General features: G+C 36.0%; 3 protein-coding genes across 13 annotated transcripts; 2 read left to right on the forward strand and 1 right to left on the reverse strand.

Annotated features, from left to right (window-relative positions):
- Positions 1–368: 368 nt before the first annotated feature.
- LOC113718037 (binding partner of ACD11 1) lies at positions 369–4,172 on the forward strand. Of its 6 annotated transcripts, none has more exons than XM_027242956.2 (6): positions 376–731; positions 1,692–1,775; positions 2,003–2,106; positions 2,183–2,258; positions 3,047–3,127; positions 3,374–4,172. In XM_027242956.2, the coding sequence occupies exons 2-6, from the start codon at positions 1,698–1,700 to the stop codon at positions 3,944–3,946; spliced, it is 912 nt and encodes a 303-aa protein (XP_027098757.1). In that variant the 5' UTR covers positions 376–731; positions 1,692–1,697; the 3' UTR covers positions 3,947–4,172. The 6 variants fall into 6 exon arrangements, with proteins under 6 accessions (XP_071929145.1, XP_027098757.1, XP_027098755.1 ...); XM_027242954.2 differs by having other exon boundaries at positions 377–731; positions 2,000–2,106; XM_027242957.2 differs by lacking the exon at positions 376–731 and adding an exon at positions 775–970.
- Positions 4,173–4,761: 589 nt separating this feature from the next.
- LOC113718477 (cyclin-SDS) lies at positions 4,762–9,813 on the reverse strand. 2 transcript variants are annotated; one of them, XM_027243380.2, is made up of 7 exons: positions 8,528–9,813; positions 7,689–7,856; positions 6,590–6,756; positions 5,972–6,100; positions 5,644–5,824; positions 5,246–5,290; positions 4,762–5,113 (listed from the first exon to the last, which is right to left on the reverse strand). In XM_027243380.2, the coding sequence occupies exons 1-7, from the start codon at positions 9,458–9,460 to the stop codon at positions 5,081–5,083; spliced, it is 1,656 nt and encodes a 551-aa protein (XP_027099181.1). In that variant the 5' UTR covers positions 9,461–9,813; the 3' UTR covers positions 4,762–5,080. The 2 variants fall into 2 exon arrangements, with proteins under 2 accessions (XP_027099181.1, XP_071929144.1); XM_072073043.1 differs by lacking the exon at positions 5,246–5,290.
- A 1,229-nt stretch (positions 9,814–11,042) lies between these two features.
- On the forward strand, positions 11,043–20,045 carry LOC113719216 (vacuolar fusion protein CCZ1 homolog B). 5 transcript variants are annotated; one of them, XM_027244355.2, is made up of 12 exons: positions 11,060–11,257; positions 11,845–12,062; positions 12,848–12,941; positions 14,078–14,261; positions 14,361–14,399; positions 14,508–14,617; positions 16,010–16,105; positions 16,390–16,455; positions 16,591–16,848; positions 17,530–17,685; positions 17,968–18,197; positions 19,694–20,045. In XM_027244355.2, the coding sequence occupies exons 2-12, from the start codon at positions 11,881–11,883 to the stop codon at positions 19,725–19,727; spliced, it is 1,449 nt and encodes a 482-aa protein (XP_027100156.1). In that variant the 5' UTR covers positions 11,060–11,257; positions 11,845–11,880; the 3' UTR covers positions 19,728–20,045. The 5 variants fall into 5 exon arrangements, with proteins under 5 accessions (XP_027100155.1, XP_027100154.1, XP_027100153.1 ...); XM_027244352.2 differs by having other exon boundaries at positions 11,058–11,257; positions 16,390–16,848; positions 19,697–20,045; XM_027244351.2 differs by having other exon boundaries at positions 16,390–16,848.
- Positions 20,046–20,925: the final 880 nt, after the last annotated feature.

Raw genomic sequence — 20,925 nt, forward strand, 5'->3', positions numbered from 1 at the left:
GAAGCAATCTAAAAGATTGTTCATCTTTTTTATTTTAGCGATTCTCATATTTGTATATATCGCTTAAAAATGTTGTGCTTAAAAATGTCCACAATTTTCCGTCTTTTTTTGTAGGTGAACTTTCTATTTATCAAACTAAACAGCAACTAGTTTGAACTGAATTGAGCTCTAGTAGAGATAAGTAACTTGTATATCTTACTCATAAATTTCAAACTTTATGTTAATCATGCCAAGTTTGCGTCAAATTTAAAATTTTACTCACAAAATGACATTCATGTTTTACCTAATTTGCTAATCAAGTTCAAAGGAGCTCTCCTGAGAGGCATCTTAATCTGACTTGTGATTTTTTTTATTTTTTATTTTTTTGGTTCAAAGGTTGGGTAAGAACTTAAGAATTTCTTTGCCTGGCTATATAAGAGATTAATCCCTTATTACAGTTTTCCTGTCTCATATGCCTGGTTTATTTATAGGCAATAGTTGTCGTTCTCTCCTCAAAATTAAGAAACTGGGGATCATGCGAATGGGCGAACTTCCCGCATAGTGGCATAAACAGTTGCTACAGATCATTACCTAGTTTCGCTCCCTCCCATTTCTTCCTCTTTTCCCTTTTCATTTTCTTTTTTTAATACTAACATTTTCCACTCCTCCCCCTTTCCTCACGGGGCATTTACCCCTGATCATCATTTCTTCAAGTATTCTGGTTCTACATAACATTCTTATCAACCGTATCTGTAAGCACAAATTACCTTTTAATTTCTGTATCAGCAATTCTGATTTGCATTACTAAATTCATTGCAATCCCGTGACTAGGTACCTTTCCTAATACGTTGAATCTTCTCTGCGTTCTAATCAGATGGGCTTGTCAAAATGTCAAGTCTTGTGGGAGTTATTTTGTTACTGTCAATATTATCAAATTTCACGTCTCAGTCTGATGAGCCATTTCAATTGATTGCATTGCATTTCTTTTGAGGTTATGATGTCTCTGATCTTATGATAGCTTGTTTATTTTTTGGAGTCTCCAGTATATTGTTGCAAATACTTGAAGTTGTTTTAGGATATTGTCAACTGCATTTTCAAGAAATGAAACCAAAAGTGATAATATATCCGAATGAAAACTTAGTCCTGTTCTCGAGAATGGCATAAGGAAAATTTAAAGGGAAACAGATAATTATGAGCATAATAATCTATTTCATGGTAATTTTTCTTTAGCAAACATAAGTGTCTGGTTTAGATTCATGCAACTTTAACTATCATTATGACTTCTCCTGCTTCATAACCTTTGTCTTTATGAGCTTTGAACCGAGTCTTGTTGGTTTTGCACATTTGGAGGCTTTGTTTGTAAGATCTCACCATGAACCTACCTGGTTGTCTCTTGGATTTGCAAATGGTCAAGATACAACAGATTTATCTCTAGTTGCAATCTGTTTATGTTGATGTTACCTTGACTTTATAAATTGAAACATTTTGTGGTGATAATCTAGTTCATCTAGGGTGACAGGATTTCATTGATATCCTTTTAACTTTGTTTTAATTGCTTTACTTTACCAAATTGCCTGATCTGTACTGTACAAGAAAATAATCGGCATGATATATTCTATATTCTCAACATATTATTTGACTCATTTCCTAATCCTTGCTAACCTTTATGTTTAAGTTGTGATGGTAATCTAATTAACTGTACTGATTTGTAGGTTCCCATGGACCATACTAATCAAAATCTTGGAGAAAATACCCAGATTACCAGCAACCCAAACTGGACTATCAATGTCCCAGATGTAAGCGTCATGCGTTCTTCAAATTAGGGAAACAATATACTTTCACTCAATAATTTGCTTTTTCATCCGGCAGTTGCTTTTCTTCCCATCTCATTAGTATACTAATGCACTTCTTGAGGTGTTGGTACTTTTCTTCCATGATCACTTAAGCTTCTTTTGAGAAGATCACAAATGAGATGTGTTTTACAGAAAAGACTCATTTAGTTGTGATTCTCGTTTTTTAGCAGATAAGAACAATTAAAGTGAGCAACATCTCACTTTCTGCCACTGACAAAGAAATTCAGGAATTCTTCTCTTTCTCTGGCAATATCCAGTATGTTGAGATGCAAAGGTTTGCCTTCTGGATTTGCCTGGTGTATTAGCGTTATTTGACAATTGAAGCTTTAACTCTCAAGGCATCTTTTCAGGGAAACTGAGACCACTCAACTTGCTTATGTAACTTTCGAAGAATCAAAAGGGGCAGATACTGCAATGCTTTTGACAGTATGTTGTCTGTGGTCATTGTACTAATTATCTAATGTCTAGACATTTTGGCTACATTGACATCTTTAATGTTTGAGAGAAAATAAAAAAACGCAGAAGGAATGCATGACACTTTTGCTTAGGATCCACCTTTTGGAGTATGAAGAATTGAATGAAGCTAAACTTAATTTCCATATTTCTGAGGATTAGCTTGTCGACTTGTTTGAAGCTTACGTTGGTTTTGGATGTTAATTTTTAAGTACTCTGGGAAAAATTACCTCTAGAAAAAGGATTGTGTAAAGTGATATGGATACAAATGAGCATAGTAAGGGCCGCATCCTTTTGAAAATGGCTAAAGTCAGGGAGGACTCTTCAGCTCAAAAATTTCCCCTAGAGAGGTTATATCTCTTGTTTGCAGGTGCAAACAAGCAACAATTTAGATAAGCCTAAAGAGCAATTGTGAACCAGAAATTATGAAACAATGAACTGGAAAAGTTTCCCATACTTCTGGAACTGTAAGGACAATTGTGTATCAGTAATTATGAAATAATGAAGAATAGGTTTAATTACTCATTAGCTCCAAGCATGGATGGAAACATAATCTTAGTTTTCTCCTGACTTAGCCGTAAAGATTCATTCTGGAAAAATTTGAAGTCTTGAATGGATTCAATAAAGTTGTCTGCCATGACATAAATTCCTATGCAATGGCATTGTTAATTGTGAAAAAATGCTAGTTGCATACTAGTTATTGTTTACATTTATCCCTTTTTAGTGGAATCTGAAGCTTATGTCGACCTCTGCTCTCTCAGGGAGCAACCATTGCAGACCTTCCAATTTCAATAACACAAGTTGAAAATTACCAGTTGCCTCCTAATGCTGTTTTAAACACAGTAAGCTACATATCCTTAGTGGCTTCTGTTGATTTGCTATCATTTTTGCAATTCAGAGCACTAAAGCTTCATTGCAATTTTGCAGCTGTTAGTGTTCAGTTTTGATACTGAACAAGGAAGGGTTGGACTTTATTATAGTCTACCTCCCAGCATAAATTTGTAAATGGTGCATCATGTTGGAGTTTTGACTATGAAAATTTACATTAATGTCTGAACACAAGTTCTGTTGATATTTGCCTTTAATAGGAACCAACTTCGACTGGCTCTGCTGTCCAGAAGGCAGAAGATGTGGTAAGCACGATGCTTTCCAAAGGCTTCAGTTTGGGAAAGGATGCTTTGAACAAGGCAAAATCTTTTGATGAGAAGCACCAACTGACATCAACTGCCTCAGCCACTGTTGCTTCAATCGACACTAAATTAGGCCTTACCGAGAAGTTAAGCCAGGGAACAGCTGCTGTTAATGTAAAAGTGAAGGAGATGGATGAACGCTTCCAGGTGTCTGAAAAGACGAGAAGTGCCTTTGCAGCTGCTGAGCAGAGAGCTACTGTTGCAGGATCTGCTATCATGAGTAACCGTTATGTGTCAAGTGGAGCCTCATGGGTTTCAAATGCATTCAATAGAGTGGCCAAGGCAGCTGAGGGAGTGAGCTTAATGACCAAGGAGAAGGTTGCGAAAGCAGAAGAGGAAAGAAGGGATAACCTACAGAAGGAACAAGTGGCAATGGTAAATGAATTTGCACATGTCCATCTCGATCAATCCTTGGTTGGAGATGTTCCAGCTCATCCTGCTAATTCTCCTGATGGCAGTAAGCTTGTATAAGTTTGAAATTTTAGAGAATTTGTCGGCCAAATTGGAGTTCAACCTCTTTTGTGCTGTATGATATCTTACAGAACCTCTGTTTCACCACAAAAACCATAAATCACAACTTCATTATTGCACTGTACTATATTTGATTGTTGCTTCTATACTATCCAGGGCATGTTATTTGCATGTTGGTGTGTGTTCTGTTATTTTCGCTGGACAATACATGTGGTTACCTATGCAATAGCTCTTTTTCAAATTTTACCATGTATTTCTCAACTTTGTGTTCCACTAATACATATTTGTAGATTAAGCACTGCTGTTGGCTCCAATATAATTATCGGCAACGAGGAAAAATGTTTTTGCTCAGAAATGGAAGCTCTCTGGTCATGGCATTGACAGTCATGTGTCTATGACAATGTTTACAAGCCCTTGTCCAATTGAGCTGTTGCTGGAATCAAGAGTAGTTGAATAAAGATGTACAAGTTGCAGTAACCAACAGACTCCACAAAACCTAAAAAAAATTGCCAATGAACTGAGACTAGAAAAATCATAGTACTGCAAACTTTTAAAATTGCATCAGAAGTTGCCCTTTGTGATTGCAGAGAGATAAATGATTCATGCTATGAAATTACGGTTTTACCTCGTTATAGCCCTTTCTCTGGAAATCTTTTGGATGCCTTTGGGAAGGGGGAATGGGATGATTGAGAGCTGTAGCATGGCTACTTACTGAACATATAACAATTGAATCACAAACAAATTAAACATCTTTCCAAATAAGAAAGAAAATAAGTGACTAAAAAATGGCATTCTGTACCCTTCTGCAATTATCATTTACCAAATCAATATGTAGCTGTTATTGAAATATTCGATCAAGATTGAGGTATACAAGCATTGTCAGGTTGTTGCTTGGTAAAAGAAGTATACAATTTCTCTCCAAAATTTCTTCTCTTCTATGGACAATTGTACTAGACTCTGTCATTCTATGGCTACTTAATGAAAGAATAAAATTGTGTATCACTTGATCCAAAGAATAAAATTGTGTATCACTTGATCCAAAGTCCAATCAATCGCCTTGATCATTATTTTCCTATTCTGTGTGATGAATTCTGTACGAACTGTTGTAAGTGTATGGGTATGAGGAACAGGTAACTAGGTTATGTACTTCACCAACCATGCCAAGCTCTGTCATGAATAAACGCACTGTTAGTTGCGACTCTGATAAAAGATGAATGAGTAGGCACGCAGATATGTTATGTTTCACAACAAACTTATGACTTGAAGGTTGATTTTTTTGGATTTGGTTCCGTCTTGTACCTTTAAGCATTCAGGGAGATGATCATCCTTTATTTGAGCATGAGTCTGTATATCCAAGTACATGAATTCATCATCAATAAAGTATCCAGCTGCATTTAATCTCTGATCTTAATCTCAAAATGAAAAAATGATTTGACTGCAGAGACAACCTTCTACATTCAAAAAGAGCTAAATATTTCTCCAATTCACAGATTCATCTGATAACTGGTATTGCAAAATACTTCTGCTATGTCCCAAAGGAAGAAAAAAAAAGGCTTGTGCCATAAAACATAGCTGCTTATTTGGACTTAAAACTATTAAAGACAATTAACTCATCCAGTGGATGGTATTTAAATAAATGTATGCCTAGAACCCAGACAATTATGACAATGAAGCCAAGGAAATTCACATTGACTTACCTCTGTGACACCGAAACAAGATGCTTCTTGATTTTCTGCTACACAGGCAAGAATGACTAGCCCAGCCGCCACAGTGGAGGGCCAATAGCAGAGTTGTTCGTGGCCTAGCAATGCTAGCACAGCCAGGTACTTCACAGTCTTCTCCACCTTCTCATTTGCTCTTGCAGCTTTCAGATAAAACCTGTCTCAGATGTACAGAAGCCATGAGTCATCAGAGGAAAATATATGTTCCTTTTTCTCCTAGTTCAAGTCTGGAAGACCTAGATGCTGAATGTACCAATTTTTTCAATTATAGACTTGACAGAGCACAGAGGAGGAAACTATATACCATAAGAAGTTGTACATAGACGGCAGGTAACACTGGAACTTCAGTACTTCCTGTACCAGCCACTCCATAGCCACCACTTCGCTTCTGCTGTATGCGTTGCTTCCAATGTAGAACGTCTTCTGCCGTACACTGGAATGATGACAATAATTACATGGTTTTAATATTTGATGAGGGACAGTGAAGAAGAAGTCCTCGTCATTAGCTCCAATGCATGTGCTTACATTAGGTACCGAGTCAAATGATCCTTCGTGTGGTAAAAGTTCCCTGACTTAAGTTTGCTTCATCAAATAATATAAATTGTTTAAATTGTAGAAAATTTCATATGAATAGGAAATGGATTATTAACTTAGTTTGAACTCGTTGAATTTGAGATGGAAAAATTGATCGTAAAATTAAAATCCGTTTTGCTCTGTATGAAGGATAATCTTGGTTTCGTAATACTTGAAACTGTATCTCCAAACACTTCTATATCAAGTGCATGCTAGAAAATCATTTCAGTCCATTTAAAAGGAATTTAGCTCGTCACGAACATTTATCTGATGCAATCCAGCACGACAAATGTATGATGATCAAATGGGGAAAAGATAATAAGGGAAAAGAAGTAGAGAAAAATACTACCTGTTGAGTGGCTGGTTTTCTTCGATCCTTGTTGCCAAGGTGAGACAGGCAATTCCAGCAATCTGAAGATTCCTCTTGGTTTTGAAGTAACCTTTGCTTAAAAAGCGATCCAACAGGCTCACCCCGAGAAACATGGTCTCTCTCTGGAGCTCCTTAATTGTTGATTGCTGTACAGTGAAGTTCAAGAGACAAATAAATGAGCAAAAGCTACGTTTACTCTTTAAACGCCAATTGGAAATCTGAGATAAATGGAGATAAAATCATCTTGGAAGGAAGGTTTACCAGGAACAAATGACAGTATAGTTTCCGGGCAAGAAAAGAAGATTGTAATTCAGAACATACAATATATGAAAGCTAAACCATTGGAAAATACTAAAAAGTAGAAATTTTAAAGTGTATCTCTGCTTAATATCAGGTAAAATTCAAGATTCTAAATTGAGAAGTTACTAGACTTTTTTTACATGAAGCATAATTAGCGCATAACAATTCCTGTCCACTAGAGTTGGACCACTCAGTCTCATTATATTAAGCAGATTACATGTGCTTCCATCTGCTACTCTTTTTAGCCCTATTCTGGACCGCATCCTATATCATTTCTTAGAGAAAAAAGGGGCAAATTAACTCCATCGAAAACACAATTTTCACCAGGTAATTTATCAAACCGACATAGAGAGTGCCAGTACTGTTAAAGAATTTGCCAGAACTCGGGATATGTATCATGCTTTGTGAACTCAGCACGTGCATCTTAACATCATAGAGTAAAAGCCCACCAGAACATATGAGATGATAGACAAAAGGTCCACAAATCTTGTGCATTTCGTGTCCTAGGAGAGGTAAAGCAATCCATGCACAATAGACAAAATACTGTTTCAAGACGCCACGGGCGTATCACGTGGGCTAAATCCAATTGCTTGAAACCACTTACTAAAACGACACCGTAAAGCAGGAAATTTCCAAACAAAGTAAAGTAGAGAGAAGAAAAAAAAACATGTTTGTAACTGATGCATTCCACTATCTGCCCAAAAATAACGACTCAGAACGTGGGGGTTAAACTGGAAGGAAAAAGACTGTGCAAGTTGGATAATAATGCAGTAAATACCTCAACGATCCAATGGACCATCTCTAACCGCTGCTGAATGATAAGGTCGCCGTAGTTGGTGGTGGAGCAGTATTCCTCGGCGTAGTCGTGTAAATATACTTGCCTTCTCTCTCTTTTCCTAATCATCCTGTAGCTCTCTTCATCTTCTTCTTCTTCCAATCCCAACACCTTCATTCAAACAAAAACAATTTAAAAAAGAAACAATTTTTTAAAAATTTATATTAACACATTCAAAAATAATCTGTCAGAGCCTATAAGGCTTATGTCATGCGACAAATCAAAAAACGTTACTAGTAATTAGTAAAAGCAAAAGCAGTCCACAATGTTATTGATGCTAATTATAAAAATTTAAAGAAAAAATCGAATTTTAAGTTTTAAAATTTATTTCAACATTTTCATTTTCTAACAGAAAATCAAACGAGAGAGGACAACGTAACAAATTTGTCTGTAACGAACTGCAGCTAATTGCTGGAAAATTAAGCAATTATATATATATGTCATCCGCTAATGATTAAGCAATTATATCTAAATTCCAGATTCAGAATAGAAGTTTATCTTAAACTTCAAAATTTTGATCTCAAATAAAAAACAGAAATATTTAAATGCATCATCTCGATTCAAACGATTAGAATTAAGCATGCAATTAGTAAAATCGAGATAAAAAGAAAAGCATAAGAAAAAGAACAGGACATGTTCATTCTACAGTTAAGAGGATATAAACAGATATTGAGAGCTGAGCTGAGCTTCTCTGCACGCTTTGCATACTAATCAAAAAGTTATAGAAAATTTCATAGAAAATATATTAATTATTGAAAAAATTTAAATTAAGAGAAACTCACGGTGAAATCATGAGAGTCATTATGATCAGAATTAGTCTCGAAAGGGAAGTTCGATCTGCAGAACTGTTGAGAAAATTGGATGAAGAGTTGAAAAGTTGGCGAAGGACTCTCATCGTTCATTGACTTCTCGGAGAACTGGCTGCCGGAATCATCATACCAAATCGACGGCGAGTAGTCGGAGAAATCAAAATCCGAACAACTCTCGGGGAAAATCTCCGACTGCAACTCAGAGTACGACGACGAGTAGTCTTCCTGCTCGGAAACGCAGCCGTTTTCAAAATCCTCGGAACAAGTAAAATCGAAGTCGCTTGGAGAAAGCTGCTTTTTACTTTGCGCACCTGATTCTCGCTCAAACTCTTCCTCTCCGCTCTCATATTTCTGCACAGTTTTCTCCGATTCTAAACGAACTGAAACGACGTCGTTCGAGATAGTTTCAATCACTTTCACGTCTCTGAGTTTTAACTTTTCACCGGAGAACGACCAAACAGTAGAAATCTCAGATTTATTCCCCGTTTCGGAATCCTCATTAACTCCACTCTTGAGCTCCAAAACGACCTGGTTCTTAGCAAACTTCTCAGATACTTCCTCATTTCTCTTCAGTTTCTTCTCAACAAATTTTCCAGAAACAGCTCCGGAACACGACTCAACACACGAACTCTCCGAAACTTCCACGTCACCATATCCTCCTCTGTCGCTTTCCTCTTTTCCATAAACTCTTCGAAACTCCGGCAGCTGATTAATGCTCAGTACCGAGGCTCTGCTGGAATCGACCTCGCAGGAGAGCTCTTCGGTCGCAAAGTCCGAAGAAGAATGGAGAACTGGAGAGATGTGAAAACGGCGTCGCCGGTGAGGAAGCTTCGACCGGAGCTGCTTTTTCACGGCGACGAAGATCGACTGCTTCTGCTGCAGCTGCGGTTCAGCTTTGCGCTTCATTTTCAGGCAAACTGCAGAGGACGAAACGACGTGGTTTTGGAACTAATTGGAGAAGAAAACTCTGAGCTGGAAAGAGAAGTTCGAACTGGCGTTTTGAGATTTTACTTTTTAGTGTGTGTTGTGCGTGAAAATGCAAAATGGAGAGTGAAGCAGTTAAGAACGTTGGAGCCGGAAATTTGGGTTTAAATAGTGTTGGGTTGGTGGTGGGGTCCACTGAAGGATCGGATTTCGTGAATTCGTGGGGTCACGTTCATGGCCATGGGAGGGAGAGTTGAGAGAGACTTGAGATGAGAGTTCAGAGGAAGTGGCTTGACGGCAGTTTGTAAGTAACGGTGTCGTGTATGAAAGGACGTCGTCGACGTCGAGTGTGGAGTTACCGTGAGGAACCAATGAAGCTTAACGACGGCGTTAAGGGGGTTTCAGCTGACGCGACTTGACGGAGATATTTTTATTATTTTTTAGAAAAAAAAATCCACATTTAATTATATATGATTGAATGGCTTTAGAAATCTTGTTTTAGTTCTTAAAATATTATTATTAGTATACGAAACAATTTATAATTACTTGAATTTTCCTAAAACTGATTACCAGAGGCAAATTATATCTAACAAAGGCAGAAGCTATATATTCACATTGAGCCTAATGAAGGAAAGGGATCAAAATTTCAATCATTAAATTTTTCTCAAATGGTTCTTTGGATTGCAACTTTTTGATAAATTTTTTTTTTATATTTTTCGTAAATACATTTTTCAATCATGGTTTTAGTTTATGTATATTAAATTATTATAATGTATTTTTTTTATAAAAATATAAAAAATAGCAATCTAAATAAGACCTAAAAATGCATATCGTAGGAGCATAATCCTATCATAAATAAACAATAATGAGTACTTTTCTTGAAATTAGCTTATTTGTTAAATAGTGAATTAAGTAGTAATAAACTTTACTTTTTTTAATAAAAAGTTTAAATGATTTCGACTCCAGTCCCATTGTAGATTGAGATATATCTCCAGAATCATAAGAAATAGTTACAACTCACGATACCTTATGGTGAAAAAATGGCTCATTCTTACTATCTGACTACACAAAATATGTATTTGGCAAAGTTGCCTAATCTTACAGTATTGAGTTTTCCCAAACTTAATATATATACACACACACACCAATTTTATGCTAACTGATTTGATACTACCAATGCACATAAAAAGCTATATGGGTAATATAAAACTGTACTAATTATTAAGACATTAAACACAATCTGAAGATAGCATAATTAAGGGTAAGATTAGTTTTTCATATGTTTATTTGTATCATAAATTAAAAGGAAAACTTTTAATGATTATAGAGTATGAGTATTCTTAATGGATAATAACTTTAATTGCACTGCACTCATTTAGACAACAAAGGGTGATTATGATATTGCTTTTGTTATAACAAACCTTAAATCACTTAAACCCTCATTAACATGATGTTTAATGAAAACTAAGTGTAATTAAATATACATGTACAATTTTCAATATACTTTCTTTTTCCTGAAAAAGTCCGCATATTTTCACTACTCCATCTATTTTTCTGTCGGCCTAAGCCCAATCCAATGGATCCAACTAACTTTCTCCGCTAAATTGGATGAAATTGGCTTTTGTTCTGTCGTCCACCTCCACCGTCTTCCACCATTGACCGCCCTCTCTCGGCGTCCTCCTCCACCACTACCCACCGCGTCTCTCTCAAGGGAGCATCCTCCTTTAAACCTCAACTCCGTTCAGCTCTGTCCGGCGCCAGAACGGAGGTGATTTAATTGTGAGTCTTCTCTGCTGTGAAACTTTCAATTTTACCTCTTGTTTTAGTAATTATTAGTAGTTCTGCTGTTTGTGATTCAAGTAATGCTAGATTAATTGAATCAACGAGTTCCCTGCCTGGTACTCATGATGATAATGTATTTTTTTCTGGGTTGTGGTTTATTTTTTCCAATAATTTGATAAGAAAAACTGTATCTATTGCAGTAAGAATTTTTAAGTTGAATTATGTAATTTTTCCATTTTTCCTGAGCAAGAAAATGTATTTGTTATTGTAGTTATTCAAGGTTTTGACAAATTTTAGTCATAGATGTTCAGTTTAGCTTCTATTAGCTATGATGAACAAAATTACTATTTTTTTAACCAAAAAATGAAGAAATGGAAAAAAAAATGATTGGCAAGGCTAGAGTGGTGCAATATATGATCTTTTTTTATTAGTGGGTTTTCAATTTGCTAGTTGCGGCAAGAACAGAAACTCATATTCGGAGGAGAAAAATTGAAGCTATTGTAGACCCATATTAAGATGGTAATTATTACTTTGAGCATGCTTGTTGAAAGTGTTCTTAGATTATTGTTTTTGTGGATTTGTAGGAAGTTGGATTAATTGCTACGCAAGGTAAAAAATAAATGGGAATGTCGTCTGCGAGCACTGCTGGTGATACATTGAAATTATGCGTCTTTGACTTAAGAAGGGGACAAACTGAAGGGCAGGAACTTGATAAGATCTTGTTTTTCTATCCTGCTGATTTGGCCTTTTCGACTCAACTTTCTGTCATAGGCCTCAGTGAAGGACTGATCACATTCACAAGGTGAGTCATCCTCTACTTAGTTTTATATGCATGATCTTAGTGCATTGATAATATAGAAAAGGGCAATCTTACTGTATAGGTTGATCTCTGACAGTACTGCTATTTTCATGTATAGATTTCGTTAATTAGATCCCACCTATGTATATCGTAGTTACTTCTTGCCAATACATGGTTTGGGTTACCACAGATTTATCAAGGATTACAAGCTACATGCCTCTGGAAACGGGGAGTCTGGTAAAATGTTTGGTCAATGACTGTTATGCCTATTCATTTTGATTAAGTGTTGTCTTATATTTTCTAGAATTTAATGCTTGTTTCTTGGGTGAATCATGTCCTTTGAACTGAGAGACTAAATCAGCAATTTTGTGGAAAAAGAATTGTGTGCAGTTACTGATGGCATAAATTCTTGATGTCTGAATAAGTGTTTTAATCATTCCAATAAGGGAAATGATGATGGCAGTTTTATTCCAGCTTCGCTATTAACTTGAAAGTGAGATAGGCAAACTATTATATACACCTTTAAGGTATAAAAAGTGGACTTTTATGTTCATTGGTAGTTGATTGTTATGGAGAATATGTGCTTTGTTGCTTTTAACTTTTAGTTTTTTCTCCTGGAGAAGAAGAATAAAGAAGAAGGAAAAAGACAAAGCAATGAAAGAAACCCAAGTAGTTGATGGTTGTTTTTATTGCTGTTTACAAGCACACGTCTGTTGATTCTTTCTGCTTGTTTTGTATCTATATCTTATCTACTATGTTATTAATGGCAAATGAACTATCTTCTGCAGGATATTCTCTCCGGAGGCTGCTTGTGAGGTCATTGAAGCAGAGATGCACTCTCATGTTTTTTATGAGGCTGAACCAGATATCTGGATGGTTATGGTGGGGCTTCTATCTCTTTGATAATAGGTGTAACGTAGCTTAGGACAACTGCCTTACATAGTTTTGTGAAGTAATTCTTAAAGTAAGGTAGTTGTAAAAAGCTGTTCCCGAATAAGTAGACTTGCAGCTGGAATATGTATACCATGTTCTTAATCACTTTTAACTCCTTGAATCCAAATATCATTGCTGTCCCACATAACAAGTTGTACATCCTCAAACTACTACTACAACAATTGTGTGTTAACCCTTTCCAAAACTAAATGGCAAAATAGTATATAAATTCTGAGTGGGAGTTGATTCTATTTGTTCATTGACTGTGTAATGTGGATCTTCTGCTGCTAGATATCTCACTTTTATGGATATAACTTACACAAGGACAAAAAGGATACTGGGGAATCACTTTGTCCTCTATTGCTCCGAAATACTAGCGTACAAAATCAAACTTTCTTGAGAAGCATGGAAACAGACATGCAAACTCACTGATAGATATAAATTCACATAGGCATGTCCTCTCTAACAATAGTGGAAGTTTTGATAGCATAATTTGCTAGTTGTCTTAGAAAAAGTGTCCGGATCAATTCCACTACAGCATGATATCTAACTAGTGACTTATATTGCCTATTTGGTGAAACCATCCATAATAGAGCTTATTTTATAAATTAAAGGCTGTGCCCCTTCTCTTGCTTCAACTTAAAAGAGTAGGCGGCTTTTTTTTTTTCGTTGGGGGGAGGGGGGGAGGTTGGGCGCAGAAGCCATTGGGGATAGTATAGTAGTTTTTTAAGTGTACGAACTAGGGTTATACTAGGCCACAAAGTGAAGTGTTCAGGTTATCAAAATTATTTCAGTGGGATGCATTATATTTTAGCAAACTGGTAGGAGTTTTTCTTCAGTAATTTCTATTTTGATTAAAGATCCTGTATCCGGGGGTAGATTGATATTTATAAGAGAAATCTATTTTAACAAAGTACTGAAGAATGATTTTTTTTTTTTATGTGAGTCCATCAAGTGGTTATCAAAATCACATGCTTGAATTTGGTAGTTGAGGAAAACATATGATATTTCATTATGGCAATGCAGATGAATTCTTTGTTTATCCTCTTCGCTGTATTTATGGCATGTGGGTTACCATATTTTAGGTAGTGGAGAAAAGTAAAGAATTAGAAGCTATATGGCGAATTGATGCATTACGAGCAGTCCTTAAGGAAGTGCACTCTCTTTTTGTGATGTTTCACGGATCTATAAGAGCCCTGCTTGATAAAGAACCTGCTGGGGGACTTATTCGAACTCATCTGTATTACTTCATCATGGACTATTTGAGTGGTGAGGTGTCTTTTTATGCTATCTGAATTTTCCTGCAATTTCATTCTTATTCAATGTTTTGTAGTTTTAAATATATCACTATAAGTTACTAATTGTCAGCATTTGAAAAGCGGTCTCCATTCGACTGTTGCTGTTGGGGTAATGAGCAGTTGCTGTGTCAAATGATTTCCATTTGATTTGTGCAATAAGAGCAATCTGGAGTTGCTGTATGCCTCACACTACTCATACATTTTCTCTTTGAGGCAGATTTTCTTGCTGTAAAGAAACTTCAGTTGCCGAACTTCCGTGAATCTCTAGCAGAGCGTGGAACTGTACAGATGTTGACCGTAGGACGAGAGGCTGCACTCGAAGTTCAGGTTTGTGTTTCAGTAATTTGTTGCATATCCTCTTAGAGACTAGATGCCATGTTTTTCAAACACTGAATGAAATGGACAGAAGATTTAGATTTTGGTGATTACAGCCTGATTGTTCTGCATTTTATATCATTCACGAAACTATCATTATGCTGCATGAGGTTGGCGATGATATATACCCATTGCTTCTTGCTATTTCTTTTTTGATTAGTTTCTTGAATGAAGGTTAGTGGAATATTGAGAAGTCTATGTCTTCTTTCCTATAAACATTTATTGCTTTCGCTTTTGCATGAGAAACTTGTTCATGTGAATTAGACCGAAGTGACATGTAAGATATGAGCATTATGTACCTTTTGATGGTCTCAACTTAAACTGAGAAATTTTGTAAATTAAGCTTTATCCCATGAGGTATATAACAATTACAAGGACTTCCTCGTTTGCTTCTGAAATTCAACTTTTCTTCCCTCATGTTTTATACAAATTAGATAAACCTACCAAAAATGCTGGCAGTTAGCATCTGAAGAAAGTTTCTCGGCTTTTAAAAATACTCCCAGTATGAATTCTGCATAGAAATGAGATCATTTTAACAGACATACATGGCCTAAATAGTTTTAATTGACTATCTTTTGATAGAAAAGCTTGACAGATGAGGTGAATTTTAGAAACGAGTTGTGGCAACCCTTGAGTGTCTCAAGTATTTGGCGTATATGCATTGTTTTGTGAATTCCATGATATCTTCTGTACCATTTCATAGAGCTTAATAAGAATATCAAATCAAATCATTAGCAGTAAGAACACGTGTCATTCCTCATTGAGTTCCGTATGAAATTAAAACAATCAGAAAATAGCTGTTGGTTTTCGTCTTGCCTATTTCCAGTTAAATGTTCATGGAATCTGTTGTGATCATGTTGTGCATTAATGCTGTGCACTAACTTGATTCTGGTGGGTTGATGATAGAATGTGGTTCAGGAAAATGCCAATTGTTGACTTATTGCTGGAATAATCCTGCTTATCCAATGGGCAATAGCTTGATAGAGGACAACTCTTTTTTTCTCCACCCTTAAAATGTAACACTCATATGCATATTTAATGAAATTTATACTCATGATGAAGGAACTGTGTCTGAAACTTGTACCTTTATTGACTACCCTCTGCCACCAATTTCTTTAATATGATTATGAAGGTGGCTTCTTCAACTGTTTCCTATCATACTGTCTAGTTTATTTGATTTCATTTTTAACATTATTGAGAGTGAAATATTTGCTAGTTTTCCCTGTATGTTTGTCTTGATCATATTTTCTATGTCAAGTTATTGTAGTGTCAAAATATGAATTTTTGCTGATTAAACCAGAGACAGATTACTTGTTGAAAAAGGCTTACCCTTCCATTTTGCAGTCACTTGTCAAGGCATTAGAATCAAGTGCAGGAAGTATGCAGTGTCACTCATTGATCATGTACCAGGACTTGTTAGTATCCTCTACTCTTTCTCCGGTATGATGTACTTGTCAGTTTTTCTGCTCTCTCTCTCTCTCTCACACACACACACACACACTCTCACTCTCTCTCTCACTCTCACTCTCACTCCCACTCCCACTCTCTCTCTGTCACACACACACACAGATGCACGCACATCCTTCTCTATCGAACAAGTAAAAAAATGAGAAAAGGATTTTGTGTTTCTTGTTTTCCTTGAAAGGGTTAGCCAATGGAATTATAGGAAGACAATCTGGTGATCAATTTTAACTGGCCTTAATATGACTGATTTAGTTTTTCAGGATGACACTGTAAATCTATTTACATATGCTGTCCTAAGGCTGTCGCCACGTGCTTTATCTTCTGGAGTAAGTTCCTGGTCCTATCTGAGAAAAGGAAATATTGCCCCTGGTGTTTCTTCTGGGCCCATGTTATCAAACTCTGGTTCTGCACTGGATCATTCTAATGTTTCATCTGAAACTTCACATGTGGGGAATCGCCAGTATAATGCACTGAGGCCCTTAAAGCATGATAAGTGGTCCAGGGGCAAGGATGGTTTTCTTGTTGCTGATGTTTGGGGTGCTGAAGTTGATAGCTCTGCTTGTAGCAGCCCAACCATATGGCTTCATCAAACAACGGAGAGGATGTATCTCTGTGCTTACCAGTATAGGAGCCTCACCTTAATATTTCTCATTCCTGTCACGTCTATAGTTAGCGAGGAGCAAGGAATATCTTTGATGAAGCAGCAAATCATTGAGAATGTGAGTTAGTAATCTCTAATTGACATCTTCTGTTTCTTTTATTGACATTGGAATCTGACTTGTGTTGTTAACTTTTTTGACATCTGAAATTATATGATGCATTTTTGTCTGTGATGTGGACTTTGATCGTACGTAAAGTTGTAGTGGCTTTAAATGATGTTTCTCTGTACTCCCCTGTTCTTTGGAGCATTTATCATCTTTTTGTCTCTTTGGTCTCCACTAACAAGATGAGATTAAATGGATTAGATGGGCACCTAAGTGACCTCAGTGAGGTAAAATGCTACTGAAATAAGCATTTGCATCTTTTCATCTCTGTTGAATAATAGGAGCTTGTCTGGAAGGAGATGATAATTCATACTTGGACTTCTGTTTGTGGTTCAGAAAGTTATGATGAATTTGCATAGAGCGAAAATATGGTTACCACATCCTTGTCAGATTAATTTTTCTAAAGCTTTGGTGCTTCAGTTGATGTGTCTTCTTTTTAAAATGGATGTTAATATCTCTCATAGTGAATGAAGAGATGATAGAGAACAGCCCCACTGGAAGTCCATGCTCCCCTACACATGGGCCGGGGTGAATGATTCAAGTTTTGGTTTCTTTTTCTTTGTGGTTTATAACCAAAAGAGTAAATTAAACTTCTTCTCCTCGAATGTGCCTGGTGTAATTTTGCAAATATTGCAGGCGTCACTTAAGATCATCAAAGTTGAAGAGAAATTATCAAGAGGATGGGGTGGCGAGAATGCGTACCATGTGAGTGGGTACCGATACTTGCTAGTTGATGGTAACAGATGCATATCCAGAGCTACTCCACCTGGAAAAGTAACAACCCTGGCAAAGGTTAGATCCTTCAATCGATTAAAAGCAACTCTAGTCACTCTATGCTGTCTATGGGTTCTGCATCTAATACTGAATTTTCTAGGCACTATTCTGTCAGGCATTTTTTTATTTACGAACAATTGATTGTCTATGTCCTTCAGGTGGCTAATGCCATCACAATACAATTTGCTGTGACATATTTTAGTGGTGTTTCGACAGCTTCATATTTGTACTTTATACTTTGCATTCTTAATTATGAAATTCGAGATGCCCTTGAGTCTTATATGATAATGTTGTTGACAGGAATCATTAGTTGCTTTGAGTAAGGTTCGAGAAGAGGTTGACTTAGAAAAGAGCAGGTTGAAATGCGATGGTGCAGGTCGTGAGAAAGATATGGAAGTATGCATCAGGGCAAAAAATAATGCCTGGGTGATTGCTAAACTTACAAGAGGGAAGGAGCTTTATATGGTCCTTGAAAAAGTCAGTGAGACAATTCTGTGTGCCACAGATGCTGTTGAGAAGTTCAGTGACAGGTAAGTGCTTACTTTGACATCCAAATGTATTGACTTTAACTTAGATGAATTCTGTTGCATATGGAGTTAAAAAAAAAAGAGAAAAAAAAAGATTGTGGTCACTTGAATCTCATTCATGATAGGTAACTATTTGCTTGCCTGTTATGAAAACTATTAGTTTTTTTCCATTTGAATCTGAATCTGTGGCTAGTTTAAGAGGACTGAAAAAATAATTTGAATTTTTTTTTCTGAATCTAGATTTGCAAATGAGTTTCCTGGAATTGAAGCAGATTGATAATCAATATTATATCTTGTCATAAATAGTGTCTCAGATGGAAACTTCTCTGCAAATGTACTGCTTAATTTTGAAGCTTTTAATATCTAAGGTTGAAAGAATTTCTTAGGAGGTCTATATGTAATTTACCTTACAATTCATGATATTACATGTTTTTGAATAGTTCTTGACATTGAAATTAAACAAGTGGCCACATTTCCTTTTAATGATCCAAGAAGGTGAAAATGGACAAGGTTGATATAAAGTGAAATAATTGTTTCTAGAATGGGAGTGTTGGGCCGTATAGAGTTGGAAAGGCAGTAGAGACAGCTTTTTGTGATGTCAGAAATGAACTGTGTTTCTCAAGGTTGTTTAGCTGCTCTGCAACTGTGTCGACCAAGATAGTCTTAGTTCTGTACAACTGTAAAAGGAATTTTCATGCTACAAAATATGCAACAATGCTGGATTTCAAGTGAAACACTAGAACTCTGCAGTCTCATCTGCTAGTGAATTGATAATGTTTATAATTGCGAAATTCATGTTTTCAAATCAAACACTAAAACTCTGCAGTGTCATCTTCCAGAGAATTGATAATGTTTATACCTACAAAATTTCATGTTTCTAGACATTCATCAGACACGTTTAGAGCAATTATGAGCATGCAAGATGTAGTTTAGTTGAACCCGAAAATAAAACCTGCTTATCTGATGGTGGAATTTGCAATGATACAATATGGCAAAGTTATCTTTTGGTTTTTTTGTTTACCAATTATAAAGAAGGAAAGCATGTTTCAGTTGAAGGGTTTTCAATTCATGAATTGGAGGTAACATGTGTTGGCTTGCAAGGAAAAAGGTGGTAACTTGTACCCTTAAAGACTTACTTCAACTTTTTTGCTTCATATTTGCTACATAATTCTGCTTAGTTGTAAAATATAAAAGAACATTAGAAAAATTAAATGCAGTTATTTTCTTATTTCTGCAGCAGATTTCAGTCTGAAATTGTCGGTACTTGTTGTAAGATGATCTGTTTATTGTTTCACATTAATGTCAATGGTTTGACTCCTTGTTTTATGTTCTGTATAAAGTTTGTGTTCATTTGTCATCAGTCGTTTTGTTTGTTTCGTCCCCCATTCCTCCATCTTGACATCTGCAAGGTAACAACTTGTGGTGTACCAAGTACATGTTGCTTGTAGAATTAAGTTTACGATGAAGAATATTCAAAGCTGTCTTGGTATGTAATCTAGCAGGTACTGCAATGGAGTTTTTTCTTTGGATTAGGGCGATGCATTTGCTAGACCAAGATCATACTTTTGTCCAAAGGTTCGCCCAGCTCTATTTCTGTTGTATCAGAAGATTTCTTCTGCAGTAGACTTTTGTAGAAAGGCTTATAGATATATGTATTAGTTTTGTCATTCATGTAGTTATATGTACATAGTGTTTTCCTCTTTTGCCTGATGGCTGCAGTTCTGCGTATTCCCGCAGCAGCTATGTTCCGTTGTCTACAGATCATTTTTTGGTTATTAGATGTAAAAGGATTTTGAATTGCTGTATGATGCTATTTTCTGCAAAGGAAAAACGTGTTATTTGATTTCACCATCCAAAGGGACGTGACTTAGTCGAAGTTGCAGATGACTTGGGAGTTAAATCATGACTTGGATCTCTGATCATTATTAACATCTTTGGTGCGAGATGGATAATGCTTGTACCCACTTGGCTCATACCATGAGTTACCAAGTTTGGCTTGAGCCTTGAGAGAACTCTTGAGTCTTGACCAACTTATCAAAATTAGATAATCAAACGGTTCCTATATATATTATTACCAGAGGACAGCCTAAAATTTGCAATTTTCTTCAGTTCTAGTAACTCCCCATTCTGGTCTTATGTATGACATATCCAAAGCAACTTATAGTGTTCTGCTTACTAAATGACGTGAAATTCTATTTGGCCATTGGTAACTTCTTTCTCTTGCATATTGGACATCAAAGACCTAAAATCCCGAAAGACCCATCTGTCTCAAACTTTGGTACAATTTCTGTGCAATGAGATTCTTTTCCGACGGCTATGAAATTGGTTATTGCCCTTTTTCGAAATTTTCTGTTTGAAAAGTTTGGTTCAATGACATGTAGTTGTGTATCAATCAGAGGTGGCAATATGGATAAATGGTTCATAATTGGTTTTGACTTAATAGATGGTGGATGAAATTTATCCAATCCATTTAAATTGATCTAAATGGATCTAAATTGATTGATCTAAATGGATTAAATAAAAATCAATTATCCATTTATAATTTATTTTAATATTTTGGTTACTTTTTTTTTTTTGTTTTACCATTTCTTGTAATATGAAGATATTTTTTTATGTACTTGTAAATTTTAGGTGCATTTGGATGAGAAAGAGGACAAAATACTTAGGTGCATTTTTTTATATATATAAAAAAACCCCAGACTCGTAATGATAGCTTTCTGTACCAATCAAA

Source organism: Coffea arabica, chromosome 11e, assembly GCF_036785885.1.
Source record: "Coffea arabica cultivar ET-39 chromosome 11e, Coffea Arabica ET-39 HiFi, whole genome shotgun sequence".
NCBI classification, from domain to species: Eukaryota; Viridiplantae; Streptophyta; class Magnoliopsida; order Gentianales; family Rubiaceae; genus Coffea; species Coffea arabica.

Coding starts and splice junctions, on each gene's coding strand:
- LOC113718477 (XM_027243380.2), bottom strand. CDS start 9,460: ATGAAGCGCAAAGCTGAACCGCAGCTGCAGCAGAAGCAGTCGATCTTC. Junction 7,857..8,527: donor ATGACTCTCATGATTTCACC/GTGAGTTTCTCT, acceptor GTTTGAATGAAG/GTGTTGGGATTGGAAGAAGA. Junction 5,114..5,245: donor ATCTCCCTGAATGCTTAAAG/GTACAAGACGGA, acceptor TATTCATGACAG/AGCTTGGCATGGTTGGTGAA.
- LOC113718037 (XM_027242954.2), top strand. CDS start 1,698: ATGGACCATACTAATCAAAATCTTGGAGAAAATACCCAGATTACCAGC. Junction 1,776..1,999: donor GGACTATCAATGTCCCAGAT/GTAAGCGTCATG, acceptor CTCGTTTTTTAG/CAGATAAGAACAATTAAAGT. Junction 2,259..3,046: donor ATACTGCAATGCTTTTGACA/GTATGTTGTCTG, acceptor CTGCTCTCTCAG/GGAGCAACCATTGCAGACCT.
- LOC113719216 (XM_027244351.2), top strand. CDS start 11,881: ATGGGAATGTCGTCTGCGAGCACTGCTGGTGATACATTGAAATTATGC. Junction 12,942..14,077: donor CAGATATCTGGATGGTTATG/GTGGGGCTTCTA, acceptor ACCATATTTTAG/GTAGTGGAGAAAAGTAAAGA. Junction 14,400..14,507: donor ATTCGACTGTTGCTGTTGGG/GTAATGAGCAGT, acceptor TCTTTGAGGCAG/ATTTTCTTGCTGTAAAGAAA.